Source organism: Nelumbo nucifera, chromosome 2 (assembly GCF_055504915.1).
Source record: "Nelumbo nucifera cultivar China Antique chromosome 2, China Antique-T2T, whole genome shotgun sequence".
NCBI classification, from domain to species: Eukaryota; Viridiplantae; Streptophyta; class Magnoliopsida; order Proteales; family Nelumbonaceae; genus Nelumbo; species Nelumbo nucifera.
Genome location: NC_142650.1, coordinates 73,890,638 through 73,918,091, shown reverse-complemented (window position 1 = coordinate 73,918,091; position 27,454 = coordinate 73,890,638). Strand labels below are relative to the sequence as shown.

At 38.1% G+C, this 27,454-nt stretch overlaps 1 protein-coding gene across 2 annotated transcripts in view; it reads right to left on the bottom strand.

The window, feature by feature from the left end:
* Window positions 1–15,502, bottom strand: part of LOC104604166 (influenza virus NS1A-binding protein) — a 71,755-nt gene extending 56,253 nt beyond the window's left edge. For both annotated transcript variants that reach the window (XM_010268425.3, XM_010268426.3), the window contains exons 1-4: window positions 15,185–15,502; window positions 14,601–14,779; window positions 13,869–14,480; window positions 13,708–13,776 (exon numbers count right to left, since the gene is read on the bottom strand). In XM_010268425.3, coding sequence (XP_010266727.1) covers window positions 13,708–13,776; window positions 13,869–14,480; window positions 14,601–14,779; window positions 15,185–15,365 — 1,041 coding nt within the window. In that variant the 5' untranslated portion in view covers window positions 15,366–15,502. The remainder of the gene's footprint in view (window positions 1–13,707; window positions 13,777–13,868; window positions 14,481–14,600; window positions 14,780–15,184) is intronic.
* Between the last annotated feature and the right edge of the window lie 11,952 nt (window positions 15,503–27,454).

Sequence of the window (27,454 nt, the reverse complement as noted above, 5' to 3'; positions counted from 1 at the left end):
AAAACAGCCAAAAAACCTCAGAGGTATATGAAATATCTCTCCATCTGGAAAAAGAAGGCTAAATGGCACCTTAAACCCCAAAGTCCGTGAAGGAACACGGTTAATCACATGTACGGCTGTAAGAATTGCATCTCCCCAGAACTGCACAGGAACTGAAGCACACACCATAAGACTCCTTGCCACCTCCACAATGTGTCTATTTTTCCTCTCAGCAACTCCATTCTGTTGCGGTGTATACGCACAACTACTCTGATGAACTACACCATATTCTAAGAGATACGTAGTTAGGTCCTTCTCAAAGTACTCTCTGGCATTATCTGATCTAAAAGCCTTAGTTCTCACTCCAAATTGTGTGAGAACCATCTGGTGGAATTGTCGTACTAAGTTAGGAACCTCATCACGTGATCTCATCAAATATATCCAAGAATATCGTGTATAATCATCCACAAACAAGAGAAAGTAACGGAATCCTCCCATGGAAGGGATTTGATATGGCCCCCATACATCAGTGTGAACAATATTAAAAGCAGAAGTACTTTTATTACTTGGTTTAAAAGACTGTCTACAATGCTTTCCTAATTGACAACTCTCACACTCCAAAGTAGACAATTGAATAGACTCAAACAACTTTGGGAAAAGACATTTCAAAGAACTAAAAGAAAGATGTCCCAAGCGATTGTGCCAAAGCATAATCTGGTTTACTGACTCTGACCCACTACTACTGCTACTGCTAACATGATGGCCCTGATGTCTCGAAATCTCATCCAGAAGGTAGAATCCATTCACCTCACGACCACTCCCAATCATCTTCTTTGACTCTAGATCCTGCAAAACACAATTACAAGGAAGAAAGGTCACAGAACAATTCGATTTTTTTGTCAAAGAACTAACAGACAGTAGGTTGGTATAAGTCTAGGGACATGTAAAACAGAGGACAAAGTTATATCATTGGTCACTCTAACTGTCCCCTTCCCAGCAATGGGCATATGTGAACCATCTGCTGTAGAGACTATGTCTCTACCAGAGAACAACTGATAGGAACTGAAAATGGTAGGGGCATTAGTCATATGCTCAGATGCTCCTGAGTCTATAATCCAGGGAGGTCCCTCCTTACCTGAAGCGGATGCAAGATTCGCAGTTGCATATGAACTACCTGTATGTGAAAAGGAAGTGGTGTAGTTGGCTCCTGCATTCTGCTATCCATCTGGAAGGCTAGAGTTGGGTGAATCTTTCTTACTCATAAGCTGTCCAAACCTCTCCAATTCTGTTCTCACTGCTTCTACTGCAATGGATTCCCAATCAGTTTGGGAGAGAGGGGCTGGAGAGTCTCCTGTAGTGGCTACATTTGCATTTCCCTTCTTGTTTCTTATCTGAGCAGGCACAAGATTTGGATGAAGCTTCCAACAAGTGTCCCTGGTATGCTTAGGCTTCTTGCAATAATCACACACCAAGTCCTTCTTATCTTCCCTTCTAGCCTCACTACTCCCCATGTCTCCATTCGGCTCAGGTTTTGTTGTACCAACCATAGTCGACTGGTCAATCCCAAGCTGTCTCAACATTACATTCCTCCTACCCTCCTCTCCAGAGACAAAAGCATAGGCCTGAGAGAGTGTCACACCCTCCCTAGAAAGAATACGTTGCCTAGCAATGTCAAATTCAGGGTTCAGCCCTGCCAAGAACTCAAAAACCCTATTCCTCTCTCCCAGTTTGTGATAAGTTGTTGCATCATTTACACTTTCCCATACCACAGTTTCTAAGTGATCTATTTTCTGGCATAGGGTTTTCAGCATGGAGAAATACACAGCAAGAGGTTTTTCTCCCTGTTTCAAACTTATCACCTGAATTCTTAACTGATAGGCTCTGGCTTCATTTTGCTTCTAAGAGTAGGTTTCAATCACTCCATCCAAAATCTCCTTAGCAGTATTGGCCCATAGGAATTTTTTTGCAATATGAGGTAACATAGAATTACACAACCAGGACATTACCATGTAATTCTCTTGCACCCATCGGAAAGAGTCTGTATCAGGTTTCTTCTCCTCCCCAGTGAGATACCCTAAATTTCCACGGGCACCAATAGCCATCTTAGCTGATTGTGCTCACTCCAAATAATTTGTACCATCAAGTTTTACTGTAGTAATGATCCCAGACCCAAAAATATCACTACTACCTCCAACACCCAGTCCCACAGTACCGGTAGATTTCATCCCGGTATTCCAACTCTCCCTTTTACTTCAAACAGTTTAACAGTAAGAAAAAATAGATTGGAGACCTTCCGGAAGAAGAAAACCCTAGCTGGAGGGAAATCTCTCTCCTCCCCACGCCTCCCAACAGTGAGAAAAGTGAATCGATCACTCCGGGAGGCCTAGAAAATTTCAAAAACCAAACCACCCTCTTCAAAAACCAAAAGAAAACTAACAATACTTGGGCGCCCAAGATCAGATCAAAAACAAAGAGTCCAACTTTTCTGGGACTCTTCCTCGTACTCCAGTTCTTCCTGATTTTGATGCCGAACAGTAGATCACCTTCCTGATGTCTAGATCCCACCAAAAACTCCAAGAACTGGGCAATCTATAGCAGATCGATCAGCCCTTTACTACTTCATGCAGTCAGCTGATCTAGGGCTGCATGAGAATGCTTCAAGAAACCCTAGCCGATGCTCTGATACCAAGTAGAAATCTGTTGAATAAAAAATATGAAAGAAAGTAATTTCTTGAAGAGGGAAGGAAGAGAGAAGGAGAAGAAGAGAAGTTGAAAGAAAAGAGAGCAATAATCTGGCCACCCCCTTCACTTATTACATATACAAAAATAATAGAATAGTACAAAGACAACTATGCCCTTATAGGGCGGCAAAACATAAAACAGCATATATAACACTCAAAAAACATAATAAAATTTGGGCTCACATAACTACTGTGGTCCCCACCTCCTATCTAACAACTAACATAAAACATCTACTCAGAAAAACATCATAAAACTAATGAATCTTTGTTATAATTCGGCCTGCCTTTGAGTTCTGTTAGTCTGATAACAGCCAAGAAGAAAGAGGAAGAAAGAGGGAAGGAAGAGAGAGAGAAAGGAGGAGAAAAGGAGAGAAGAAAAGTTTGGTTCGAATTAGGGAAAGTTACTCTCCCATTCGGCCAGACATGTTTTTATATTATTAATATAAAGGAAAAGACACATGTGCCCTTATTTAAGAGAGGGACACTAGTTCTAATATAATATTACAGATCAGCAACCTCAACATAAGTATAAAGATAGAAATACCCCTACACTAACACTCCCCCTCAAGCTGGTGAGTATATATCATATAATCCCAACTTGTTACATATGTAGTCCACTCTTCCCCGACTCAACCCTTTTGTAAATAAGTCTACCCACTGGTTTCCTATATTAACGTATGCAGTGTCTATCACTCCATTTAGCACCTTCCCTCTCGCAAAGTGACAGTCAACCTCTATGTGTTTGGTTCTTTCATGAAACACCGGATTAGAAGAAATATGAACTGCAGTCTAATTGTCACAATAGAGCTTCATTGAAGTATTAATGTTGTATCCTATCTCCTGTAGAAGGTTCCTTAGCCACACTAATTCACAAGCAGTATGTGCCATAGCTCTATATTCTGCCTCTGCACTGCTTCTTGCCACGACTGTCTGCTTCTTACTTTTCCATATCACCAAATTACCCCCCAGAAAAATGCAATAACCTGTGGTAGACCGCCTATCAGACATAGAACCAGCCCAGTCAGCATCAGTATACCCTTCTATTTCAAGTGTTCCACCACTTTTGTATATCAAACCACGACCAAAGGCCCCTTTTAAATACCTCACAATTCTTAGAACCGCATTCCAATGAAGAACCAGAGGTTTCTGCATGAACTGACTTACCACACTAACCGCAAATGAAATATCTGGTCGAGTAATGGTTAGGTAGTTCAGTTTACCTACAAGTCGTCGGTATCTACCAGGGTCTTCAAACACTTCACCCATATCACTGCTCAACTTAGTATTTTTTCCCATAGGTGTTTCAGCTGGTTTAGCACCTAACAAACATGTTTCCTCCAGCAAATCAAGCACATATTTCCTTTGACACAAATTAATACCGTGCTTAGACCTTGCTACTTCTATCCCCAAGAAATATTTCAATTTATCAAGGTCCTTTGTTTGAAAATGTTCCTGTAGAAAAGTCTTCAACCTGTCAATACCCATTTTATCATTCCCGGTAATAACAATATCACCTACAGACACCACCAATAGTATTTTTCCTGCCGGAGAGTCATAACTGAAGACGGAATGATCAACTTGGCACTGTTTCATACCAAACTTCTTTACCACCTCACTGAACCTACCAAACCATGCTCGAGGAAACTGTTTAAGCCCATATATAGCCTTCTTTAGTCTGCATACCTTACCATCCTCCCCTTGAGCAACAAACCCTGGTGGTTGCTCCATGTAGACCTCATCGAGAAAATCACCATGCAAAAAGGCATTCTTGATATCAAGCTGATATAGGGGCCAATCATACATAGCTGCAAGAGAGATTACAACACGAATCGACCCTATCTTAGCAACTGGGGAGAAGGTCTCTGTGTAGTCAATACCATAGGTTTGGGAGTACCCTTTTGCAACCAGTCGAGCTTTCAGGCGCTCAACACTACCATCAGGCAAATATTTAACAGTATAAACCCGCTTACAACCAACAGCCTGCTTCCCAGGAGGAAGAGCGGTGAGGTCCCAAGTATGATTATGAAGTAGAGTTGAGAGCTCTTCTTCCATTGCACAGCACCACCCTGGAGAGGCAAGGGCTTCCTGGACATCCTTAGGAACAACAACTGAGGATAACAAAGAGATAAACTGGCGATGGGAGGCGGAAAGGTGAGTGAGTGAAACATGATTAGAAATAGGATGAAGGGTGCAAATGCGTTTATCTTTCCGCAAGGCAATGGGAAGATCAAGATCAGATACTGGGTTTGAGGCTGGTGTGGAGACAACTGCCGGATCTGTCAACGGTGATGGAGCCGGAGGAGTAGCAGCCGGTACACGTGGGCGATGTGTATACACTTGACGGATAGGTGGGCGTTCAATAGGTGGTGGCACTGGAGGCAAAGACTTGGTCACGGCTGGAACAAGGGGAACAGAATCGGCAACTGGAAGTGGAAGAGGGGGAGGTGATGAGGAGGAAGAAGCATCACCACACCCCAAGAAAAACGGAGTAGATTCAAAGAATGTAACATCAGCACACACAAAGGAACGTCGAGAACTAGGATGGTAACACTTATACCCTTTCTGGGTCCGAGAATAGCCAAGGAAGATACACTTAAGGGATCGTGCATCTAACTTGTCGTTCCCGGGGCCCAGATTATGGACGAAGCAGACACACCCAAATACTCGAGGAGAAAGAGGAAACGGAGACAAGGTGGAAAACAAGGTAGTAAATGGGAAACGACCATCAAGGATAGACGTGGGCATCCAATTAATCAAGAAGCAAGAAGTAAGCACCGCATCACTCCAAAAGCGTTTGGGAACATTCATGTGATGCATGAGGGATCGTGTTGTTTCCAAGAGGTGACGATTCTTTCTCTCAGCCACCCCATTTTGTTGTGGGGTGTAGGTACATGAGGTCTGATGTATAATGCCATGTTGGTCCAAGTACTCTTGAAATGATGAAGATAAATATTCACGACCATTATTAGAACGAAAAATTTTAATGTGAACCCCAAACTGATTGCAAATCTCAGCATAAAGATTCTGGAAGATGGTAAACAATTCACTTCTTTCTTTCATTAAATAGAGCCACGTCATCCTTGAAAAATCATCAACAAAAATGACAAAATATCTATATCCATTGTATGACATCACTTTATAAGGACCCTAAACATCCGAGTGAATCAAAGAAAAAGGACTCGACACACGGTTATCAGCCCTAGAACTAAAGGGAACACGATGGTGTTTCCCAAACTAACACGACTCACAATCTAAAACAGAAAGTTGACTCAACGAAGGAACCAAAGATTTCAAAACTTTCAGTGAAGGATGACCAAATCGACAGTGCCACTGGAAAGGAGAGAGAGATGACTGGAGACTTGTTAATGTTCTTCCACCACCGTCAAGATAATACAATCCACCAGCTTCATGCCCTCCACCAATCTTCATCCCCGCCTTGAGATCCTAAAAAACACACATAGAAGGGTAAAAGGTAATGGAACAATTAAGTGACTTGGTCAGCTTACTAACGGACATAAGGTTAAACGAAAATTTAGGGACATACAAAACCGAGGATAGGGATACAAGGTCCAGGTCAACATTACCAACACCACAAATGGAGGATGTGGAACCATTAGCAAGGATAATAGATTGTGATGTTGAGCAATGAGAGAGAGAAGAAAACACACCTGGAGTTCCAGTCATGTGATCGGAGGCTCCAGAATCAATAATCCAGGGATTGGGTATGGATGCCAAACAAGCCATACCTGAGTGTGCGAAAGTAGTCGTGTTCTGCTGAGATGTGGATTGGAAAAACCTCTCATACAAATCACGGGGAACACTCACCATCTCCTTCCCAGAACCATTTGTGGATGTAGGAGGCATCTGATCAGCTGAACGATTCTCCTGTCTAAAACTGGAACTGGTGTCACTAGTCATGGCATGATTGGCCCAGGTTGAGGGTGGACCATGCAAGTCATAGCAATAATTAATGGTATGTCCATCCATACCACAATGAGTACACCTCCTCGGACCTGAGCCACGTCCTCTACCACGGGCTCCCCCTGAATCTCTACCTCCAGTACGACCACCACCACGGTTATATGTAGGTCCACCACCACCACTCCAGCCATATACCGGACCACTATTACCACCATGGCCAGACTGAGCTCCTCGAGCTCCACCTCTAACACCATGGCCCCTTGACACTGCAAAGGCTGATCTATCTGAGACATTAGAGTTCTCAATAGATCCAATAGAAGTCCTCTGAAGTTGAGCAAACACCTCTTCTAAAGAAAGGAGAGCTGACCCTCCTAGTATCTGAGCCCGTATTGGTTCATACTCAAATTTCAGCCCCACCAAAAATCGAGTCACGTCAAGCTGTTCTCTCTGTTGTTGTTGAATTTTGACATCAGAAGTGAGGGGGTGATAAATATTCAACTCATTACGGATGTTTCTCATACTAGCATAGTACTCCTCAAAACTCTGATTGCCCTGTTGTAGATTAAAGTATTCCTGATATAGCTGATATACTCTGGTTGTATTGTCTTTACCAGAATACAACTTCTTAGCATGGTCCCACACATCTTTGGCAGTGTCAAGAAACATGAAATTTACACTAATCTTGGATTCCATACTATTCCATAACCACGTGATAATCTGTGCATCCTCTTGTTCCTATTCTTCATACTCATGAGAATCAGTGGAGGGTTTCTCCTCCCTTATGTGTTTCACCTTCTTCTTTGCCTTCAGAAAAACTTCTACAGATTTAGCCCAAGGTACATAATTCTCTCCATTCAGTTTAATGGAGGTCATTTGAACATTCAGATAGTCAGTAGGTATCATCACATTAGATTTGCTATCACTGTTATCTCCTATTGTTGAATTCTGTTATCATTGAATTCGACACACTGCACGATGTTTGATCACACTGATCACATTGGTTTCAGCACTTGTTATTGATGAAGATTGCACTCTTTACACCACAAACCCTACCCTACGACTACCTGAAATCTCACCACTATATGAGCACCATTCCTCCTTCGAATCACACAAAAAAAACAGCATAAACCCTAGCACACTGCAGTCTGAAATCCCATCATACGATCTGAAACATAATTCCTACTTGATTCATAACAGAAAATATGCATAGAAATCTCTTACCTCATTACTTGAAAGACAAACCACACGAGAAGAAAATCAGTCCACACAAGACACCCACTGCACCACACGAACCAGCCCTCTTCTCTTCATCGATTAGGGGAGGGCTTCTTAGAAACCACAGCAACCGACTACACAAGACACAACTGGAGGCATAGAAACCTCCAAGGGAAGAGGGCGACCACTCCTTTTCAGCCCTTTCCCTTATCTCCAATCGATGGCAGAGAAATCAAGGGAAAACCCTAGATTGAGTGCGTAGAGAACAGAAATCTGGGCAGATCCGAGTTGCTTAGTTGAGCTCTAATACCATGTTATAATTTGGCCTGCCTTTGAGTTCTGTTAGTCTGATAACAGCCAAGAAAAAGAGGAAGAAAGAGGGAAGGAAGAGAGAGAGAAAGGAGGAGAAAAGGAGAGAAGAAAAGTTTGGTTCGAATTAGGGAAAGTTACTCATGTTTTTATATTATTAATATAATGGAAAAGACACATGTGCCTTATTTAAGTGAGGGACACTAGTTCTAATATAATATTACATATCAGCAACCTCAACATAAGTATAAAGACAGAAATACCCCTACACTAACAATCTTCAACAAAATATAAACCTTAAGAGAAACTCAGACAGAAAGAAAAAGAAGACATTCTTCAAGAATTGATGGGAATGGCAGGACAAGCATTAGCCAAAGCAAATAATCTAAAACATGATACATAGACTGAAATTCTCAAAACTCCAATAGATAATATAACTAGAATAATGACCGTTATTTTCACAAAGTACATTAATGAAGAAGTCCATAATAAGATCAGAAACTGTGCCAGCAGCAGTTTCTTAATAACCGTGAATTGTGAAAACCAAATCTGCATTTCTTGAATAAAAAAGAAAATTATCAATTTAGAAAGCCAAAGCAAGCAGATGTTAACCAGATGATCTAAGCATCAGTAGGTGTAAAAGGTATTACTACAAATTCAAAATGGTCATATGCCCAATAAAAAAACAAGTAACCTTATCACATAACAACAGGAAAAGATAGAGAGACCCTATACCTTTTAAAAAAAGAAAGAGGCACCCTACACTACAAGAGAATGGATGGGTAACTCATAATTCAAAACAGCCATAAGCTAACATATATCAACAAGTAACTAAACACTCTAAATTACAAATGATACCACTGGACCTGGTGTGCCCCACTCCGGTTCCCTCTTGTTCACCCCAAGTCTGGCTAGCCTGTCTCAGCTATTGACAGACCTAGGTATGCAACCGAACGAGCAGTTCAGATTGGTAACCAGTGCCAGTGCCATAGCTTCTATTATTTTGTTTCTTAAACACCAAGGGCCTTCAGCTTTGATTGAAACCAGTTAATCACCATTTGACAATCTCCTTCCACAAACCAGGTCTCAGAACAGATCTCTCATAATGGCTGAGAGGGCATAGTGGAGGGGTTTAACCCTGTTGCAGCTAAGACTTTCACTTTGGAGAAGGGCTTAGAGGAAGGGGCAGAACAGGCCTTTGTTCTGATTTGGTTGACGCTGTTTCCTCAGAAGTGAAAGGTTAGAGGAGGGGAGAAGAAACAGATGTGAAACCAGGATTTCTCAGGGCCCAAAGTGTACAACAGGAAGAGGGCATGCAGAACAAGACCTTTGACAGAGACTGAAGTTGGAAAATGTCCTGATGGGCCCTATCTTCTGATGAGGATGGTGAGGAAGAAGTTCGTACAGATGAGACTCATCAGATTGATAAAGCTATTGACCTAACTAAGGTTATGGACACAGCTGTGGATGTAGGTAAAGCTCTAGGCATGTTTGTTTTGGGAGGTGAATCTTGGAGATTTCCAGTTGCACCCTCCAATGATTGAGGCAGGCCACATTGATTTAAACACATTTAGTTCAGTAGAAGTTGCTAGTGAAAAAAACTGAAGTTTTGGTTGATGTCCAGCTCTTTGAGAAAAACACAGTCCTGGAGCTGGAAAGGATTAATGAGAACCCTTCTTGCTTGGGGGATTTCAGGAAGAATGTTTTAGCAAATAGAAATCTTGAGGCCCAGTTTGGATAGAGTACAAATACAAATATGTACAGTGCAAATACATACAAAATAATACAAAACACAAGGTTTTGCAGTCTAAATATTTGTGTTTGTGCTCCTTCAAACTGAGCCTAAAAAACAGAGAAATATCAAGATATTCTGGTCTAGGCTTTTGCTAGACTAAAAGGGCTCTTTGGGATTAGACCAAACAAGAAGATTTTGAAGACCAACAAAACCTCAAGAAGTTTTAATGGCTAGTGTTAAATTTTTTTTGGATCAATGAGAAAATATTTTATTAGAGTTAGAACAGAAAATTACAACAGGGTGAGAGTGTTCTTTTCCAAATTACAGTTTACAGTTCAGCCTAAAACAATTGGGGTCTCCTAGCCTCTTATTTAGCTAGAGTATCTGCCATCCCGTTTGCTGTTCTTATCACCCATTTGAAAGTAACATTTAACTCCCTTACAATGCTCACAATCTCCCTAAAATTATGCCTATAGATCCATGGGATTTGGGTGCTACATCTTGTCCAAGCAATGACCACTTGAGAGTCCCCTTCCACTTCCAAATTAAGGAACCCAAAGTACCTAGAAAATTTTAATCCCTACAGGAGTCCAATTAGCTCTGCAGTCAGTACGTCCCCATTTTCTAGAGGCCCTGAATACAAAGCTAACACCTTTCCTCCTGAATCTGAAGACACCTCCTATCCCCGCTACATTTTGGTTACCAAGGAAACTTCCATCAAAATTCAGCTTCATGAAATTTGTTTCTGGGGGTCTCCACTCCATAAAAAACTTTTCTTTTCCTTGGGCTGATACAGCCACTTCCTTCCAACTTCTGAGGGTGTCATTCAAAGAGAAGACTTCGAAGTCTTCCAGAGTTTTTACCCAGTGAGCAGTTTTTTATTTTATTGTTTCAAAAATTTCCATCTCTGATCTGCTTTTTTCATTGAAAATTCTTCCATTTCTCTCTTCCCAAATAGTCCAAACACCAAGGCAGCCCTCACTATTTTCCATAATAACCTTCCTCTTTGTTTTGGTTGCCTCATGAAGCTAGGGTCAAAAAGGCCCACCACCTCCTGTGGGGGATTCCACCTGCACCCAAAAAGAGAAAGAAGATGTCCCCAAATACAAAGCACAAAAGGGAAAAATAAAAAGATATGGATTCATCAAAAATAAATAAAAAGATATGGGAAACAGTTTCACCATTTCATTTACATAGGCTGCACACATGAGGGGAGAGGCACTTATTTGGCCTTCTTTTCTGCAGCATATAACAAGTGTTTGTCATTCCAAGGAAGACTTCCCAAAAAAAAGCCTGAATCTTAGGAGGGATTGCCTTACTCCAAATTTCTTTCACCAGGAACATTGCCCCCAAGATAGCTGGCTGAGTTAAGAAGTTAAAGAAGGAAGTGTAAGTAAAAAGACCATTGGGGGAGATTGACCATACCCTAGTATCCTCAACAATTTGATCCAAAAAAAAACGAGTCAAGTCTGGCCAAAAGAGAGATGAGAGACTCACATTCTGAATCCCTAAGACCCCTTCTGAAACCAAAGTCCCAATTTAAACCCAAAGTTGAGACGCTCACAAACTTAGAAATGGGCTTGAATTTGTAAATGGAAAGTGCATAGAGCAACAGAAGTTAGACCTTTAATGAATGTTTACCTATCCAAAGATCCACCCAAAACAAGACTCTTTGGCCATTTCCCACATCATACCAAATGAGATTAAGGAAGAAATGATAGACCTCATAAATTGCTTTCCAAGGAGATGTTGAATTTGTGTTAAATTTTGCTGTGAGAGTTTGTTGTTTTTTCTCGGGGGGGGGTGAAGTGTGTTTTGTTTGTGCTCTCTTTGAGGTTAAGTTTGTTTTGAGGTTTTTGAGGTGCCTGGGCTGTTGTATGTGGGTTTGTTTTTTGGTGTCCTTGGTTTTTGGGTTTTTCTGGTTGCTGGATTTCAGCTGATTGGGCATCTTGTTTGGGAGTTGTTTGCTTTTTCTTGCCTCTCTCGAATGACTTCTGGTCACTCTCCTTTGTACTTTCTTTTTTCATTTCTTGATAAATTTTATTTTATTACCAAAAAAAATCACCATGAAAAGGAATATAATGAATTCTGCAAAGGGTTTAATATTTGGAGCAAAGAACATATATTAGTATCTTGATCCAGCAAAGGCCACCATTTTACACCATTTTAAGGTACAAAAAGATTTTACTTGTTCAGATATGAATGTTCAATCTTGTGATCAATTCTAGTTAAACATGAAAGCAATATTAGATCTTCTCATTTAGTCAGCAGAATGCAGATCAGAAATCAGTGTAACCTTTTTTTTTTTTTTTGAAGAGTAATAATAAAATTTTTATTAAAATAAAAGGATTACTAAAGGAGGTGACAGGATGGCACCTTGACAAAAACAGCATGAAAAAATATTAAAGACTTACAATTCTGGATGTTAAAGACTGTTACAATTTGGGATCAGTGTAACCTTAGGAGAGTTTAATATTGTCTACTGAATTCTGTGAAGGGTTTGATATTTGGAGCAAGGAGCATATATTTAGTATCTTGATCCAGCAAAGGCCACCATTTTAAGGTAAAAAGAGATTTTACTTGTTAAGATATAAATGTTCAGTCATGTGATCATTTCTAGTTAAACATGAAAGCAATATTAGACCTTCTAACTTGGTTGGCAGAATGGAGATCATAAATCAGTGTAACATAAGGAGAGTTTACTTGTTAAGATACATTACACCTCACTTGGACAGAAGAATAGAGATCATAAATCAGTGTAACGTTCAATATTGTCTACTGTAGTCAATAAATGATTGAAACCAAAGAGAAACTAAGAGAGTTTAATCGATTACATAAATACCGGTCATAAGGCCCATGGTTGGCATTGAAAGATAAAATAGTTCAACCATGAGAAATAGGTGAAGTAGGTTTCTGGTTGGCTGGTTTTTTAAGGGACAATTAAAACTCATCAGATCAACCCTTGGCTGCTGGAGGGCTGAATTGTGGATTCCCCTACGAATAGTTCAGATCTGAGTCTGGACTAAACAAGAAATCACTATGCTCCAAAAGACCACCTTACAAACATGAAATCAGCAAAATTGTGAAATCAAATAACAAAGAAGAAATAATCACCTTGAAAATTGTGGTGTTTTTCATCAAAGAAGAAATAACCACCTTAGCTCCAAGAGTCTTCTAGGAAGACAACTTTTACATATAACTCCAAAAATGTCTTCCTACACTATGAAGATTACATGAGGGACATCAAGTAAAATCAAATCAAATTCAATACTACTGCCCTAACTAATTGATAATTCTGTCAACCTTCTTAACAATAATGTACATTCGCCAATAGTCTGAATTTGATTCATAATTTTATTAATACATATTTGATGCAGAAAAGACAAATCAGGATCCATATTAATGAGAGTTTGGCAAAAGTTTTAGTGTCATTGGCCAACCTGATGAAACCCTCCTCCTTTATCTGGGCTTGGGACTGACAATGTAAGACATGCTCACACTAGCAAAGTTAGGGGTAAACCAAAAAGGACATGGGTAGTAGTAAGAAACGGTTAAGCACTAATGATTTAATGTTGGATATGGTTTTAAATAGAATGGATTGGAGAAGCAGGCTTTATGTAGCCAACCCCATATAGTTGGGATAAGGCATGGATGATGATGATAACATTTGATGCAGAAACGCATTAGAATGTTCCAATAAACTTGAAAGTGTCAAAGGCATTATTTGGCAATTAAAGATGCATGACAAATCAGTAAGAAATAACAAAAAGAAATCAATCTAGTATCCAACATTATGAGCAGAAATACCAGCTTGCTCTCCAATGCTGCCATCTTTTGGAGTTGTTCTATCTCCAATTGCTCTATTTTCCACATCAACTACATTAAACGCATTAGGGAACATGAGTACAGAATAAACAAATAACCAAACTAGAGAGACAAAGTTAACAGATAACAAAAGCATTAATAACCTTAGATATGATGAAATGAGGATCAGTGGAGTTAAATGGACATTCTCTATTCTCTTCTGAAACCCGTTGCTCATCTGAAAAGCATTCACCCTCTGAATGCTTGTCATTTACCATAGAAGGACTAGCAATGTCTTCAGCATTTTCCTTTGGAGAAGAATTGCAACGTTCACGAGTTTTGGATATTTCAAGTAGCCTACGGTATACCTCTTCCTGTTTTTCAAAATTTTCCTCAACAACCCCATCTTTGTGTTCTTCTAGTGACTCGCTTACATCATCCAAGGAAGATGCAGCACCTGATAGCCAGGATTCCATGTTAAACTGATCTGATTGACCTACATCCATCTCTGAAGTTGGTGTTATAGAGCCATCGTCTCCACGAGTTCTAATAGGATTTGAAAGGACCATTGGCAAAGTGTTCCAATTGACAGAACTGTTCGGTAAGGTAGTACTACCTTGGACCGGTGATGAAGAAAATAATGCAATCAAATCTCTTGTCTGTTTGTGGTCCAGCTCAAAATAGAAGTGGCTCGAACTGTAATAGTTATCCTCAATTATCCGTTTAAACTGCCCTTCTGTCAGTGCTTGGCACAGCAACCTGACATGGATGCGAACCTAATAAAATAGGGGGAGGGAGAGAAAAATAGTAATATAATTATCCATTGTTTCAAATACATCCATTATTCCTAAATGGAAAATTTCGAGTAAATTAGAAATAACACAATGCATGCCTACCTGTGCAGGATACGGGCTTCTCTGAGACCCATCAGTCCAGCCATATGGATTGATATTCATCTGCCCTTGGCATGCAGCCTCAAAAATACCATGTAATTTCCTATCAGAATAATTGAAAAGAAACAAGGGTAGGCCGGGTTCAACATTCCTCACGTACGAAATATGTTGAGCCGGCAATCCTGTGAAAGAGTCGAGTACTTCATGAATTCATGATGCCAAGATTTATACATAAATGAATAATAAACATCTGTCAATACATTCCACCGAGTAAAAAGAAGTCGATGTGGGCATTGAATTGAAGAAAACCACAAACCGAAATACAAGAGCACGAATTGTAACCAGAAAACAGGATGGTTTAACATAGTGATAAAAGTTCATGAGTAACAGGTAAAAATTTCACGAATCCTGGAAACCTAATTTACAAAAATATATATATCACGATCTAGAAGTCTCAATGAGTAAAAATCAACATGGATATTCAAAAAAAATCACAAGACCAACTGCAAGAGCACGAAACGCAAACGTTACCACAAAATCATCATTACATAACCTCAAATGGAGATTAGGAAAGTTAAAGAACTAACCAAACAACTGCATTGCCAGGCACTCCTTCATCGTAGCATGAGTACAACCAAATATCAACCCACCAGTGTCTCCTTTCCTCAACCCACGAGCAGAAGCACTAGAGTTTGCACGGACCGCTAATGGACCTTTCCCTCTCTCGTGGTTCAACGTAAATGTTTGTGTTTTCCTTCCAGCTCCCATTGTAACTTCCCTACTTCACCAGATTGCAGAGCCAAGACTCAATAGTCTCAGAGGGAGGGGAGAGAGTTTCATGTCAAAATGATTTATAGAAGTACATTATACAGGAAGTTACAGGCACGTATTTTATGACCGCTTTTGGGATATCAAATCAGCCCCCACAAGATTCCCCTTACAACGTCCATAGAACATCCCACTGTGTATTGAAAACATCATGAGAGATGTTCTCAATAACTGCCACAGAATAATGGATTATAGACCATTAGATCAGTCCGAGTAATGAAGACGGGATATGATCTTTTCTCTTGATAGTCGGTACCCAATACCGAATATGATCCTTACAAGCTGTTTTAAACTTTGAATTATTTATTAAGAATATGCACTGTTCGGTTCTTCAATAGAGAAATGGTGGGACCGACAAGAATATTAGTTGCAGCCCTGAGCCCTTTCCTCAATTCTCTCATTTGTCCCTTCCCCTTCTACCACTCCTAATCCTACTCTTCGGTTCATGTTGAAGAAAAATTTACAAGTAAATTTATACAAGGGAAAATTCTCGTACTCTAGCCTATTGTTACCTTGGTCGCAAATTTTAAAATGCGAAAATTCAACTCCCAAACTTTTAAAATGTGTAAATTTAATAAGTATCTTTAATCAGCCATTAAGTAGCATTTGAAAAGATACAAATGTCTTTTGAATGTAATCTTATTTTTTATCAATCATCAAATATTGATAAAAATGAACAATCCCAAATCTTTGCCTCTTCTATTTAAGAAAGTTGGGGTTTAATAGAAGAGGCAAGGATTTGGGACTATTCATTTTTTGTCAACATTTGGATGGTTGATAAGGAGAATTAGATGACACTAAAGGGCATTTGTATCTTTTCAAACACCACTTAATGGCGGGTTAACGATAATTACTGGATTGACATGTTTTAAAAGTTCATATACTGAATTATTACGTTTTAAAGTTCGGAGACCAAAGTAGCACTAGGCCCAAAGACAGTGTACTAATCAGGAATTTTCCCTTTATATAAAGAAAAAAGAGGGTTAGACTTAAAAATCAACGACTCTAAATCATGATATAATGAAAAACTACCCATAATAGGACTCCTCCTTTCCTAACCCATTCGTATCTTCTCCTTACACATTACTAATCTTTCTCTTCCAACTAAATCATGCAAATTGAAAGTATAACTTCAATATAGAGGAGGAGCAACATCTTCCTATTGTTTCAATGTGGAAAAACATAGGCCTCGTTTGGTGCGTCTTTATGTGCAGTCTGTCGTCTTTCCCGTTTGGTTCATAGTAGATCTAGTTGTCAAAAGCCAATGCACCGAAAAGACACGAGAAGCCCAAAATAGGCAATTTTTGGGAAGCTCCAAATGGAGCTTTTGCGTTTTTTCTATTCATCTTTGCGCAAAAAGACGTGTGAAAAGACACTCCTTAACCAAACGGGCTTTAGGCTGCTCGGATCTTAATGCAAAAGCTCAATGCATCATTTGATTGTTAGAGCTACCAAAAGATCTTCCCAAAAAGACTTTCTAGACGGCTCTATACTCTATCCCCCCCCATGCAATGACGACAATGTTTTTTTATTACTTTTTTCCTCTCGACATGCCTTTCTTTCTTACATTTCTCATTTCTTTATTATATTTTTACCTTTTCTAGAAAATACGTATAGAATAAACTTTAATTTCTATGCAAAGTTGGAGTTGATTGGTCTAAGAGGGATAACGCACTTGTTTATTGAGGAGTTTAGGACCAGGACCAAAGTATTGGTATAAAGTGCCATATCGAACAACTGGGCTATGGATATGGATACGGATATGCTCTGGAAATGCGTGGATATGGATGAAGAAATATATATAGAAATGCTTGGGTACATTAAGAAAATGTATACAAATTCTATAAATATATTAATAACATTAAGTTTAATATCAAAATAGCTATAAATAATTTATAAATACATAGAAATTGTATATTTTAATGGTATATATGAAGAAATATATTACAATTAATATAGTGGGCATAAAAATCCTACAATTTTATTGATAATGCATCAATCAAAAGTCTAAGACACATATTATATAGATTTATTCAAATTAATACATGTACAAAGCCACTATTATTTTATATTCGTTTAAAGTCTAAGCCACGAAAACTATAAAAATAACATATTTGAATTAATATATCATTTTCCATTTTACTATTTTTAATTTTTAACATTAACAAAAAAAACAACTAAAAAAATTAATTCTCAGATGTTTGTTAAACAATATTTTCATTTTTGTAAACAATAAATATGTAATTATAAAAATAAAAACAAAATATCAATTAATAATTTATAAAAATATATAATCTTAACATAAAATATATCAAACCTATTAAAATTTTGAAGATACATGCCATGTGAAAATTCATAAATTCTAATTACTAAAATAATCATTTCATTATTAATATTTTTATTTTTATAAAGTTTTTTAAAGTAAAATTTTAATTTTTTTAATATAAATGTAGATGAATGGATTTGATATCTTCAATTCATATTATATTCTCGAATATTTTGTAAACAATATTTTTGTTTTCATAAATAATAAATACATTATTATTTAATGCAAATTAAAATATTAATTAATATTTTATAAAAAAATTAAGATACATGTCATGTGCAATTTTATAAATTTTAAATATTAAAATAATTATTATATTATTTATATTTTATTTGTATAAATTTCTTAAAATAAAAAATAATATTTGATATAAATGTGATTTTATAGCTTATATACTCCATTGGTTTATATAATATGAATTTTGAATATTAATCTTTGTAATTTGTTATTGGAGTTGTTCAACATATTGAAATGATCATCCAATGATCGTATTGTTCCAAAAATCCTAACAATAAGAAAGACATAAATTAAAAAATTCAATAAATCCTAATGCTAAAACCGAAGACATGAGAAAACCGGTTTTTCTCATAGGACCGATTGGGTTCTTAGACCATTTGTGCTAAAATCCACAAATGCAAAATTCGAAGTGGTGTTCACACCCAAGCTTGAATCCTCCCAGTAACTTTACAACAAGTTGAAGATGGTGCAACTTTATATTTACGATCTTGGATTTCTTCTTCAGGAAGTATAACAACAAAAGTCCAACCTTTGTCACATTTTTTGGTGGTTTTCTTGTCCCGAAACAAGGCTAGAGTAGTGCTTGGACCAATGGATATAAGCTCTGGTCAAATAAGGTGCAAAACCACCCCAATTTAAATGTCTCACAATTGAGAGGGGGGGAACGAATGCAAGTAGTAGGGAGAACAAAGCATGGTTTGATCCCTTCTCATTTATAGATTTTGGAGGGTGCAAGAGCCTTCTCCTAATCTATTTACATTTTCTAATTCAATTAAGATAAGATTAGAAAGAGCCCAAGTCTCTTAAATTAGCCATTAGATTGGAATCTATCACCTAGTCAAATCCTAGTCTTATTAAGCTTATCTATCACGTAATTTGACTAGTACTACGTAAAACTCTTAATTATCCACTAGCACTTTATTATTTTTGAAAAATATTTATCCATTTAGAAGATTACATGTTCTTTGGTCACAACTTAATGGGAGAGCCAACATGTCACATGCTTCATACAAGCTAGTGGGGTCGGCCACGTAAGTTTTAATTAGCCATTATAGGCAAATTCGACTATAACTGTCATGGCTTAAATGAGCATGCATATTGAGTGTCTAAACACTTAAAACACTTGAAACCTTACTAGTATAAAGCCCAAGTCTATTGGTTTACCCCATTATGAGATAATTAAGTAAATACAAACTCAATTAATCACTTGCAATTAATATCTCTACTATAAACAAGAGAAAGTCTTTTTCCTGTTTTATTTTTATGACATGATGTCTAACTTCCAACACCATTGGATCCATCATTGAGGATGTAGATAATCATATTGTTGATATATTCAGGATTCCAAGGAGGAAGTTGTATAAAATATTCTTTACATCCTAACATAGTAGTAGAACCTATAACATTGATCATCAATATACATACTACACTTAATTCTCCCAACATACCCAAATGTTTGACCCTAGAAGAATCTCATTGGTTGGTATATCAAAGAAAAACAAGTCTGATGCTCAATGTGATATCAATATCAAGTATAGGTATTAAAAGCAACACTCAGTTGTTCCACCAGTCATAAAGTCCAAGAACATAATGGGTTTGGTCCGATTCAATGTTTCCAACAAAACTCATCCTCACACCTTAGGTCATAACTCGAGCAGCTGAGATCACAACTCTACTACTTTGGGAAGTGCGAGAATGACAACTTTGTCAAGATAGACTTACCCAAATATATCCACTGGTTGTGAAGTTTAAAGTCCACATTATAACAATTTTGAGGTCTCTTACATAATATTTATATGAACTAAGGGTATGTAGCGGAACAACCCAATAACACATGAAATAAACATTCTTTTATTCATAACAAAAGTATGTACAACACATCAATATGAACTGAGGGCATACACATTAACACATGTGTATGTTGATTTTTTTGGATTACATGTAGACATTAATTTTAATAAAAGATAATTTATTCCACTCACTGTCATGAAATAAAAGGTGGCTTGGTAAAGATGCATATAATTGTAGGTATTAATCATCTTGGGTTCTTAGGTTTGCATCATGCTAGCCTTGTTTTTTATAGTGTGCACATTATCAATTTAGGTTTCAACATGCTTTCGTATGGGTACCTATCAGACTGTATTAGACGATACAATGGCGTATTGGACCAATACACACGATCGATAAGATACACTTAGCATATCCTATATTGAATCGTATCAATATTTTAATCCGTTGTTCAGGATTTTGCCAAGGCATGTAAGGCTCTTTTGAAGAATGGCGTGACATTAATCCATAGTTGGTTTTCTTGAAATTGTTTTATGATCTTTGTTTGTTCACATTTTGTAAGGTTTTATTGAAGCATGTGATGGCTTTGTTGAAGGTGCCACCTTATGAAATCATCATGATCCTCTTCTTCCTTTCAACTAGGTATTTCTAATTTACAGGGTTTTCATATGATGGTTGTAGGTGGATTCTTGGGGTAGATGCATGCTTATGAAGTTGATTTTAATATGGTGCTCTACTGTGTTTTGGTGTTACTGTTTTGAATTTTTTTAGATTTTTTTAATTTACTTTTTGTTAATACATGGGATTCCATTGATGTGGTCTTATGATCTAAGGAGGTTGCAAGTTGTTCGACTACTTCTTTTATTAAATCTATGAGAACATGGTTTTAACATTTGGATTATTCGATCGGTTTGAATAAACCACATGTTATGTTCCTTGCAAAACAAAGAGTTGTTTTGCAACAATTAATTTGATTGTTATTTTTATAATTAATTTCCTTTTGTTATGTTCTTCTATGTATTTTGTTTAATTTTCTTGATATGGTTAGATATTAAATTTTGAATGACAATTGTAATGACTTTTATGATGGTTCTATGATACCTTAGTCTTACCATTAAATTTGGCACCATAAAGTCTCACTTATATTTTGATGGGAAAGTATGGATGGTCTTAATTTAGAATTCTTAATTCCTAGCCCATTGCTAGTGTCAGCACCCGATTTTGCTCGGTCCTCTGTTTGAACCCTCAACTCACCCTCGAATACCGATCAAACCGTTCTGACCTCGCCGAAACCCAAAGAATCCAAAGAACCAAAATCTCAACCCCCAAATCCCTAAAATCCATTGTCGAACCCCACCTTATACCCTAAATGTTAGACAGTTTTGTATGCCCTTAGCTTCAATCCGATTTGATGTACTTTTGTTATTTAGTGTAAATAAATAAAGTGCATGTTTGATTCATGTTGTTTGGTATGATTCTGTGTAAGACCCTAAAACTGGACACTTATAGAGACTCGTGTTAGTTTTAAATGTTCACAGCCATTGGATAAGTCTGGGGAGATTTATCCTGCCAAGGCTGATACTGGTGTGCCACCAAGTGTTGGGATGGCCTGTCTCGGCCACCAGGGTGAGACCCAAGGCACATGCAGTATGGGATTACTCGAATCCTTGAACCGGACCAGATTTCTAGTATTGCCCTGGACCTTGGAGATAGATGGGCAAAATTGGAAAGTTACACCTAACCCCTAGACCCGATTATGACACTTCACTAGGTGTCGGATCGGGCTGTCTTTGATATGCCAATCAATGAGATCCTTAGATGGGGATCAAAACCTGGGTATGTTGGGACAGTCTGAGAACTCATCTGAGTGGGTGATCATAGTGACAGGATCAGCCCCTTTGTCGGATGAAGGGTAATGATCGGGAATGCACTCTCTCTGATGGAAACCAAATTGCCGACAATTGATTTCAATCGTTGGAATTTTGTTTTGCAAAATTAATATATACATATATATGTACGGTTTTGAAATGTTTGCAAATGGTTTTAATTCCCGGGATCCATGTGAGTGGAGAGTGCGGCACTGTTCCTTGCAGCCGAGGGAGAGGTCCTCGCTTGTCGGGCAGTGCTTGATCATAAAGGGTTGAGAGATTAAGTGTAAGACCATTTAGGATAGTACCTGATGGGCTAATCTTGCACCTGCCCACAGTCCCTGGGTTTTTATAAGATGGCTTAGCCCAGGGACCACTTAATGTAAGTGTTGGGCCCATAGGGTCCATGTGATGGGCTCAGGGGGTTCACTGAGCTTTTCAGTGAATTCGGCTGGGCCTTGTAATAAAGGCTGGGCCGAACCCATGTGGTTGGTGTGTAGATCAATGCTTGGGTTCCACGCCATACAAAGAAGCCCAACTGGGCAGCAGATTGGAAACAAATTAAGCACTGAACACTTAATGGGCCAAAAGCCCATTTCGAGCTGGGCTGATGTGATCACCCATCTCTGGGGCGGATCTGAGATTATGTTAGCAAAAGGATAGGGCCTTTTAACCTTATCCACTCTGATTTGAATTTGGTAACATCCTGATAAGAACAAGAGTAAGCTAACTTAATCTATAGATAGGATTAAGACAATCCCTTATCCAAATACTGATTTGGATTGGGATAACTCCTAATTAGGAGGTTTCTTAATCAAGAAGAAAGGAGGAGAAACTCTAAGAGAGAAAAATATCAGATTTCGAACCAAGGGGTTTTAGAGAAAGCAAGAAAGCTTCCTGCGAATAGAGATTAGATCTCATTCAAACTCCAGAGAGAAGAGCAGCAATTCTTCTGTCTTCGCCCTTGGAGTTCTCCTCCAGCCGCCGCCGCCATTGCTTCTCACAAGATTCGATCTTTGTAGAGGAAAGAAGTCAAGAAACCAGTTCTTGACATCAGTCTTGCAGAAAAGACTGAAGAAGATTCGGTGTTCAGAGTTTCCAGAGGATTCTTGCGAAGGATCCAGTGTGTAGGATGTACTCTGCTGGTTCCGTTCCACCCACAGCTGTGTCATATTCAGCAGGAGCGGATCTTGGTTTCTTCTTTGGGCGTGAACACCAACTTTGGGAGATACTGCTTCTCCGGATCAGGTATATTCCTCCCTTTTGCTTTTGGTTTAGATCTGGTTCGATTATGGTTCAAGTAAGATCATTGAATATTGAATTCTAAATTTAGGGAATATGATTCCCAGTTGGAAGAAGGTAGGAAAATTTTTGAAATTCGCCCACCCATTCCGCAACCTTCTTGGCGCCCATTGGATGGATCCTATTATTCTTTCACTAAATTACCAAAATACCCCTTTAACCAATTACCAAAGTACCCTTAGCCTAATTACCAATTTACCCCCACATCAAATTCCCAAAATACCCTCGAACCAATTACCAAAATACCCCTAAACAAATTCCCCAAAAAACCCATCCTTCTAAAATGACCAAAACACCCTTGACTAGGTTACCCGAATTACCCCTTTAACCAATTCCCAAATTACCTTGAACCTAATTCCCAAAATACCCTTGAACAGGTTACCCAAATTACCCCCTGGACCAATTCCAATATTACCCCCGACCTAATTCCCAAGTTACCAAAATACCCCTATCCTAATTCCCAAATTACCCCTCATTCCAAAATTACCAAAATCCTCCTTATTTGCCAAAATACCAAAATACCCCTTTCCCTCAAACCCTCAAATTACCAAATTGCCCTTCACTCACCAAATTCCCAAATCATTCCTTTCAAAATTACCTAAAATACCCCTTACCCAAATGTGACCCTAAATGCACCCTTTCAAACCCTAATTGTCGAGTTAACCTAAAAGATCCCATGTACCTTAAAGATTTTTGCAGAAACCACCCCTCCCTTTCCTTATAAATAGGAAGTACCATTCCCAAGAGAGTGGGGAGAGATCAAAGGAGAGGAGTTTGGAAGGGGAGATCTCAATGGTTCTCCTTTAGAGAGGCTATAGAATTGAGAGCAGAGAGTTTGAAGAGTGAGAGAGAGCGAGCGAGCGAGAGAGAGAGAAAGAGGTCGAGCGAGAGCAATTTCAAGAGAGATAGAGAGCAAGAGGAAGAAAGAAGCGAGTGAGTGCTCTCCCATTTTTCCAATAAAGAGAGAGAGAGAGAGCTGAGAATGTGATAGTGGAAAGTCCGATATGTGTTTCCACATGTATTAATCAAATATTTGGAAATTTTGTTGTTTTTTCATGTTAATTTACTTATTTATTGCATATATGTGACAATAAATAATAGGAAAATTAGATGTAGGTTCTAAACCCAACCCACATTACCCTTGAATCATGGAGGATAGGGTTGGGGAGGGTTTTGCATTGTCATGTGTGGAAAGGGTTTGGATTCTTAAATCTTGGTTTTGGGGTGGGTATGGGTTGGGAGGTTTAGGGAGGCATGTAGGGTCTAGAATTTACAAAAGCTTCTCATAACTCGCCTGTTGTCATCCCTATTTATGAATTTATTGTTAACGTGTTTACTAAATTCACATATATTGCGAATGGACTCAAATCCATTCGAAAAATCTTTTATGAGAAAGAGAAAATGAGAAAAATTTTAAGATCTCTTTTAAAGGAATGGGAAATTAAAGTAAGTTAATAGTCACTAAAGAATCAAGAAGCTTCAACTCTATGCATATGGATGAGTTGATTGGGCCTCTCCTTACCTATGATATGAGATTGAATGAGAAAGAAGAGGAAGATGGTTACAACAGATTTTCTATTTAACTTTTCTTTTATCTTTGTCAAAATATTTTTAATTTAGTCAAGTGAACTTAGATTAATTAACTAATTTATATTTTTTTTAATATTCTTTCTAATATTACTACAAACCTAATTGTTATACTTTTTCATTTTTTTCTATACTTTTGATATTATACTTGGAATCTTTTTTAAAATATTTTTTAATTTGTTTTTGATGATTTTAATTATTTTTTTGATATAGAATTAACCTTTTAAGATTTTTTATTTATTGTAGTGAGATTTTAATGTAAGAAAATGAAGAATAGATGTTTTTCTTTAGAAATCTAATGAAGTTGTTAATGTTATTTTTTCTTTTTTTCTTTTAAGAAAATTAATGCTATTTTTCTATTAGTTCATTTTTTTCTATTAAATGTATGAAGAGAGAGGGGGTTATGCACTTATGTGGGACCCAATGCCATAATTGAAGCTAGAGGTGTAAAGTGGGCCATGATGGGCTGGCCCGTGGGCCGTCATAGGCCGTGCCGCCCTCCTCGATGAAAATCTGGGGGTCGGCCCAGCATGGCCCACGGCCCAGGCTCGTGCTGTGCCGCGGGCTTGGGCCAAGCCGGGCTAGGCCATAGGGCGGGCCTTGGGCCTGGGCCGAACCGGACTAGACTGAATGGATTACGATTACCCAAAAAATAAATAAATAAAACAATTCAAATAGGAATTTTATTTCATTTAAATTTGAATGATACAAATTACAAAGCATACAAATATTGAAATATATAGAGGTGTAAATCGGGTCGTGCTGCCCACGGCCCGACACGACAGTCCATGGGCCGTGTTAGGCACGACACAATCATGTAGGCTGTGCTGGGCCTAGGGTTTTAGGTCCACGGGCCGGCACGGCACGGCAGGATCGAGCAGGTCGTACCACCCGCGACTCGCGAGCTAGTACAACCCATATATATATATTTTATATATTTTATATATTTTATATAATATTATATAAATTATAATTATATAATAATTTATTAATAAAATAAATACTTTTTTAATTTTACTATACTAATTTATTTAATTATTGTATATATAAGCAATTATATACACAAAATTCATATAAAATTAAAATTTTAAGTTTTTTATCATTTTTTTAAATAAATAGCTTTGGCCCAATGCACAGCCTGACTTGGCCCAAGGCTCAGCCCGGCCCGCAGAACGACATGGGCCTGGGCCGTGGGCCATGCCGAGCTGACCCCCAAAATTTTCACGAGGGAGGGCGGCACGGCCCGCACTTTGTGCAGGCCACCCACAGGCTATGTCGTGTTGGCCTGACACGACCCACTTTACACCTATAGAAATATACAATGGTTGGATACTTCATACTTGGATGAATGAAATATGAAATGGATAGGAACTGAAATTAATTTAATTGACCAAAATACCCTAAAAACTAACTATTTTTTAGTTGTTGGGAGGGTATTTTGGTTATTGTAAAGTTATTTATAACTTTACCCAAAAAGCCCCCCCCTAAACTAGTTGTTATATAGTTGTTGGGGGGCATTTGTGTCACTTTTCTCCCCTCCATAAGCAAAATACATAAATACCCCCTGTATAGCTGTTAGGGGGGTATTTATGTAAAAAGCACCCAAAAATCTGAAACTAGCCGTTGGGGGGACTTTGGGGGGGCAATGGCTAGTTTTTAGACGGGTCGAGTGCGGCCCATTACGAGCCTTGCAGGGCACTGCGGGCCATGCCATGCCGGCCCGTGGACTATGAACCACCGGCCTAGCACGACACGATCTGATTGAAGCTTTAGGGAGGAGAGGGAGAGGGGAGAGACTAGGAGAGAGGGGTTTGTGTGGGACACAGTGTAGCTTAGAGAGAGAAAGAGTTTGTGTAAGACTACTATCATAAGTTGGGGGTGGAGAGGGAGAAAGGGGGTTTTGTGGGACCTAGTAGGGTCAGATGTTAGGGGGGGAGAGAGAGGCATTATGAGGGTTTTATCTTTAAAAGTATTCCATTTCTTATTTTAACGGAAAAAATCTTCTATATAAAAAGACAAATAAAAGCTAACAATGAACCATGTCGATATACAATTTTGCCACACTATTTTCTAAGGACTTGTTCATTTTTTTTTGCGAAATGGGGGAGGGTAAGTTGGTGGGTTCCAGAAAAATGAATAAACCTACCTTTATATTTCAGTACTAGTGAGCCTTACGGAAAATAACTATTCTCGAGTGGCTCATTTACCTAGGCAAGTAATACGCTCTTGAAACTTATCACTTTTTTTGTTTTTATTTTGGATAAAACTATCATTGTACAACTTAGGCTGTATTTGGAAATGATGCAAGTGGAGTATAAATCCTGGTTCAGAGTAAATTTGTACTTTGGTTCACTTTTGCCTATGTTTGGCAACATTATATTTATGCATTGACAAATGACTGACCAATGCATATTTACATTGATAATAAGATGTAAGAGTATATCAATAAAAAAGAAGTAAATTTGCATTCAAGTGGGCATTTGATAAAAAAAAAACGCATATGCTTTATTGGAATTCATGTGTTGCATCCATTACAGCTAAAAGTCTGTTTGGTAAGAAGGTAAATTTGTCGGTGCAAAACTAACATAATTTTGCAATTTATCTAAACCGTTTTACACTCTACATATTTGCACCGTTTCCAAATGCATCCTTAGGGAAATACTTACTCAAATAAGTGCATTTACCTAGGTAAATGGCTTGTTGAGATGGGAAAGAGTCCTAAAATTACAGTCCAATCGCAACAATAATTAGAACAAACATATATGACTACTTCATATTTTCAATAAGTTGCCCCTTCTTCCCAATTGCCAGTTTTATATAAATATGGTTTGTATCATATATATACTAAAAGCAAAATAGGTATGGATGGAGTGCCCATTTTGCTTAAAATGGAATCCTAGAGTGTAAAGTTTATATGGGCT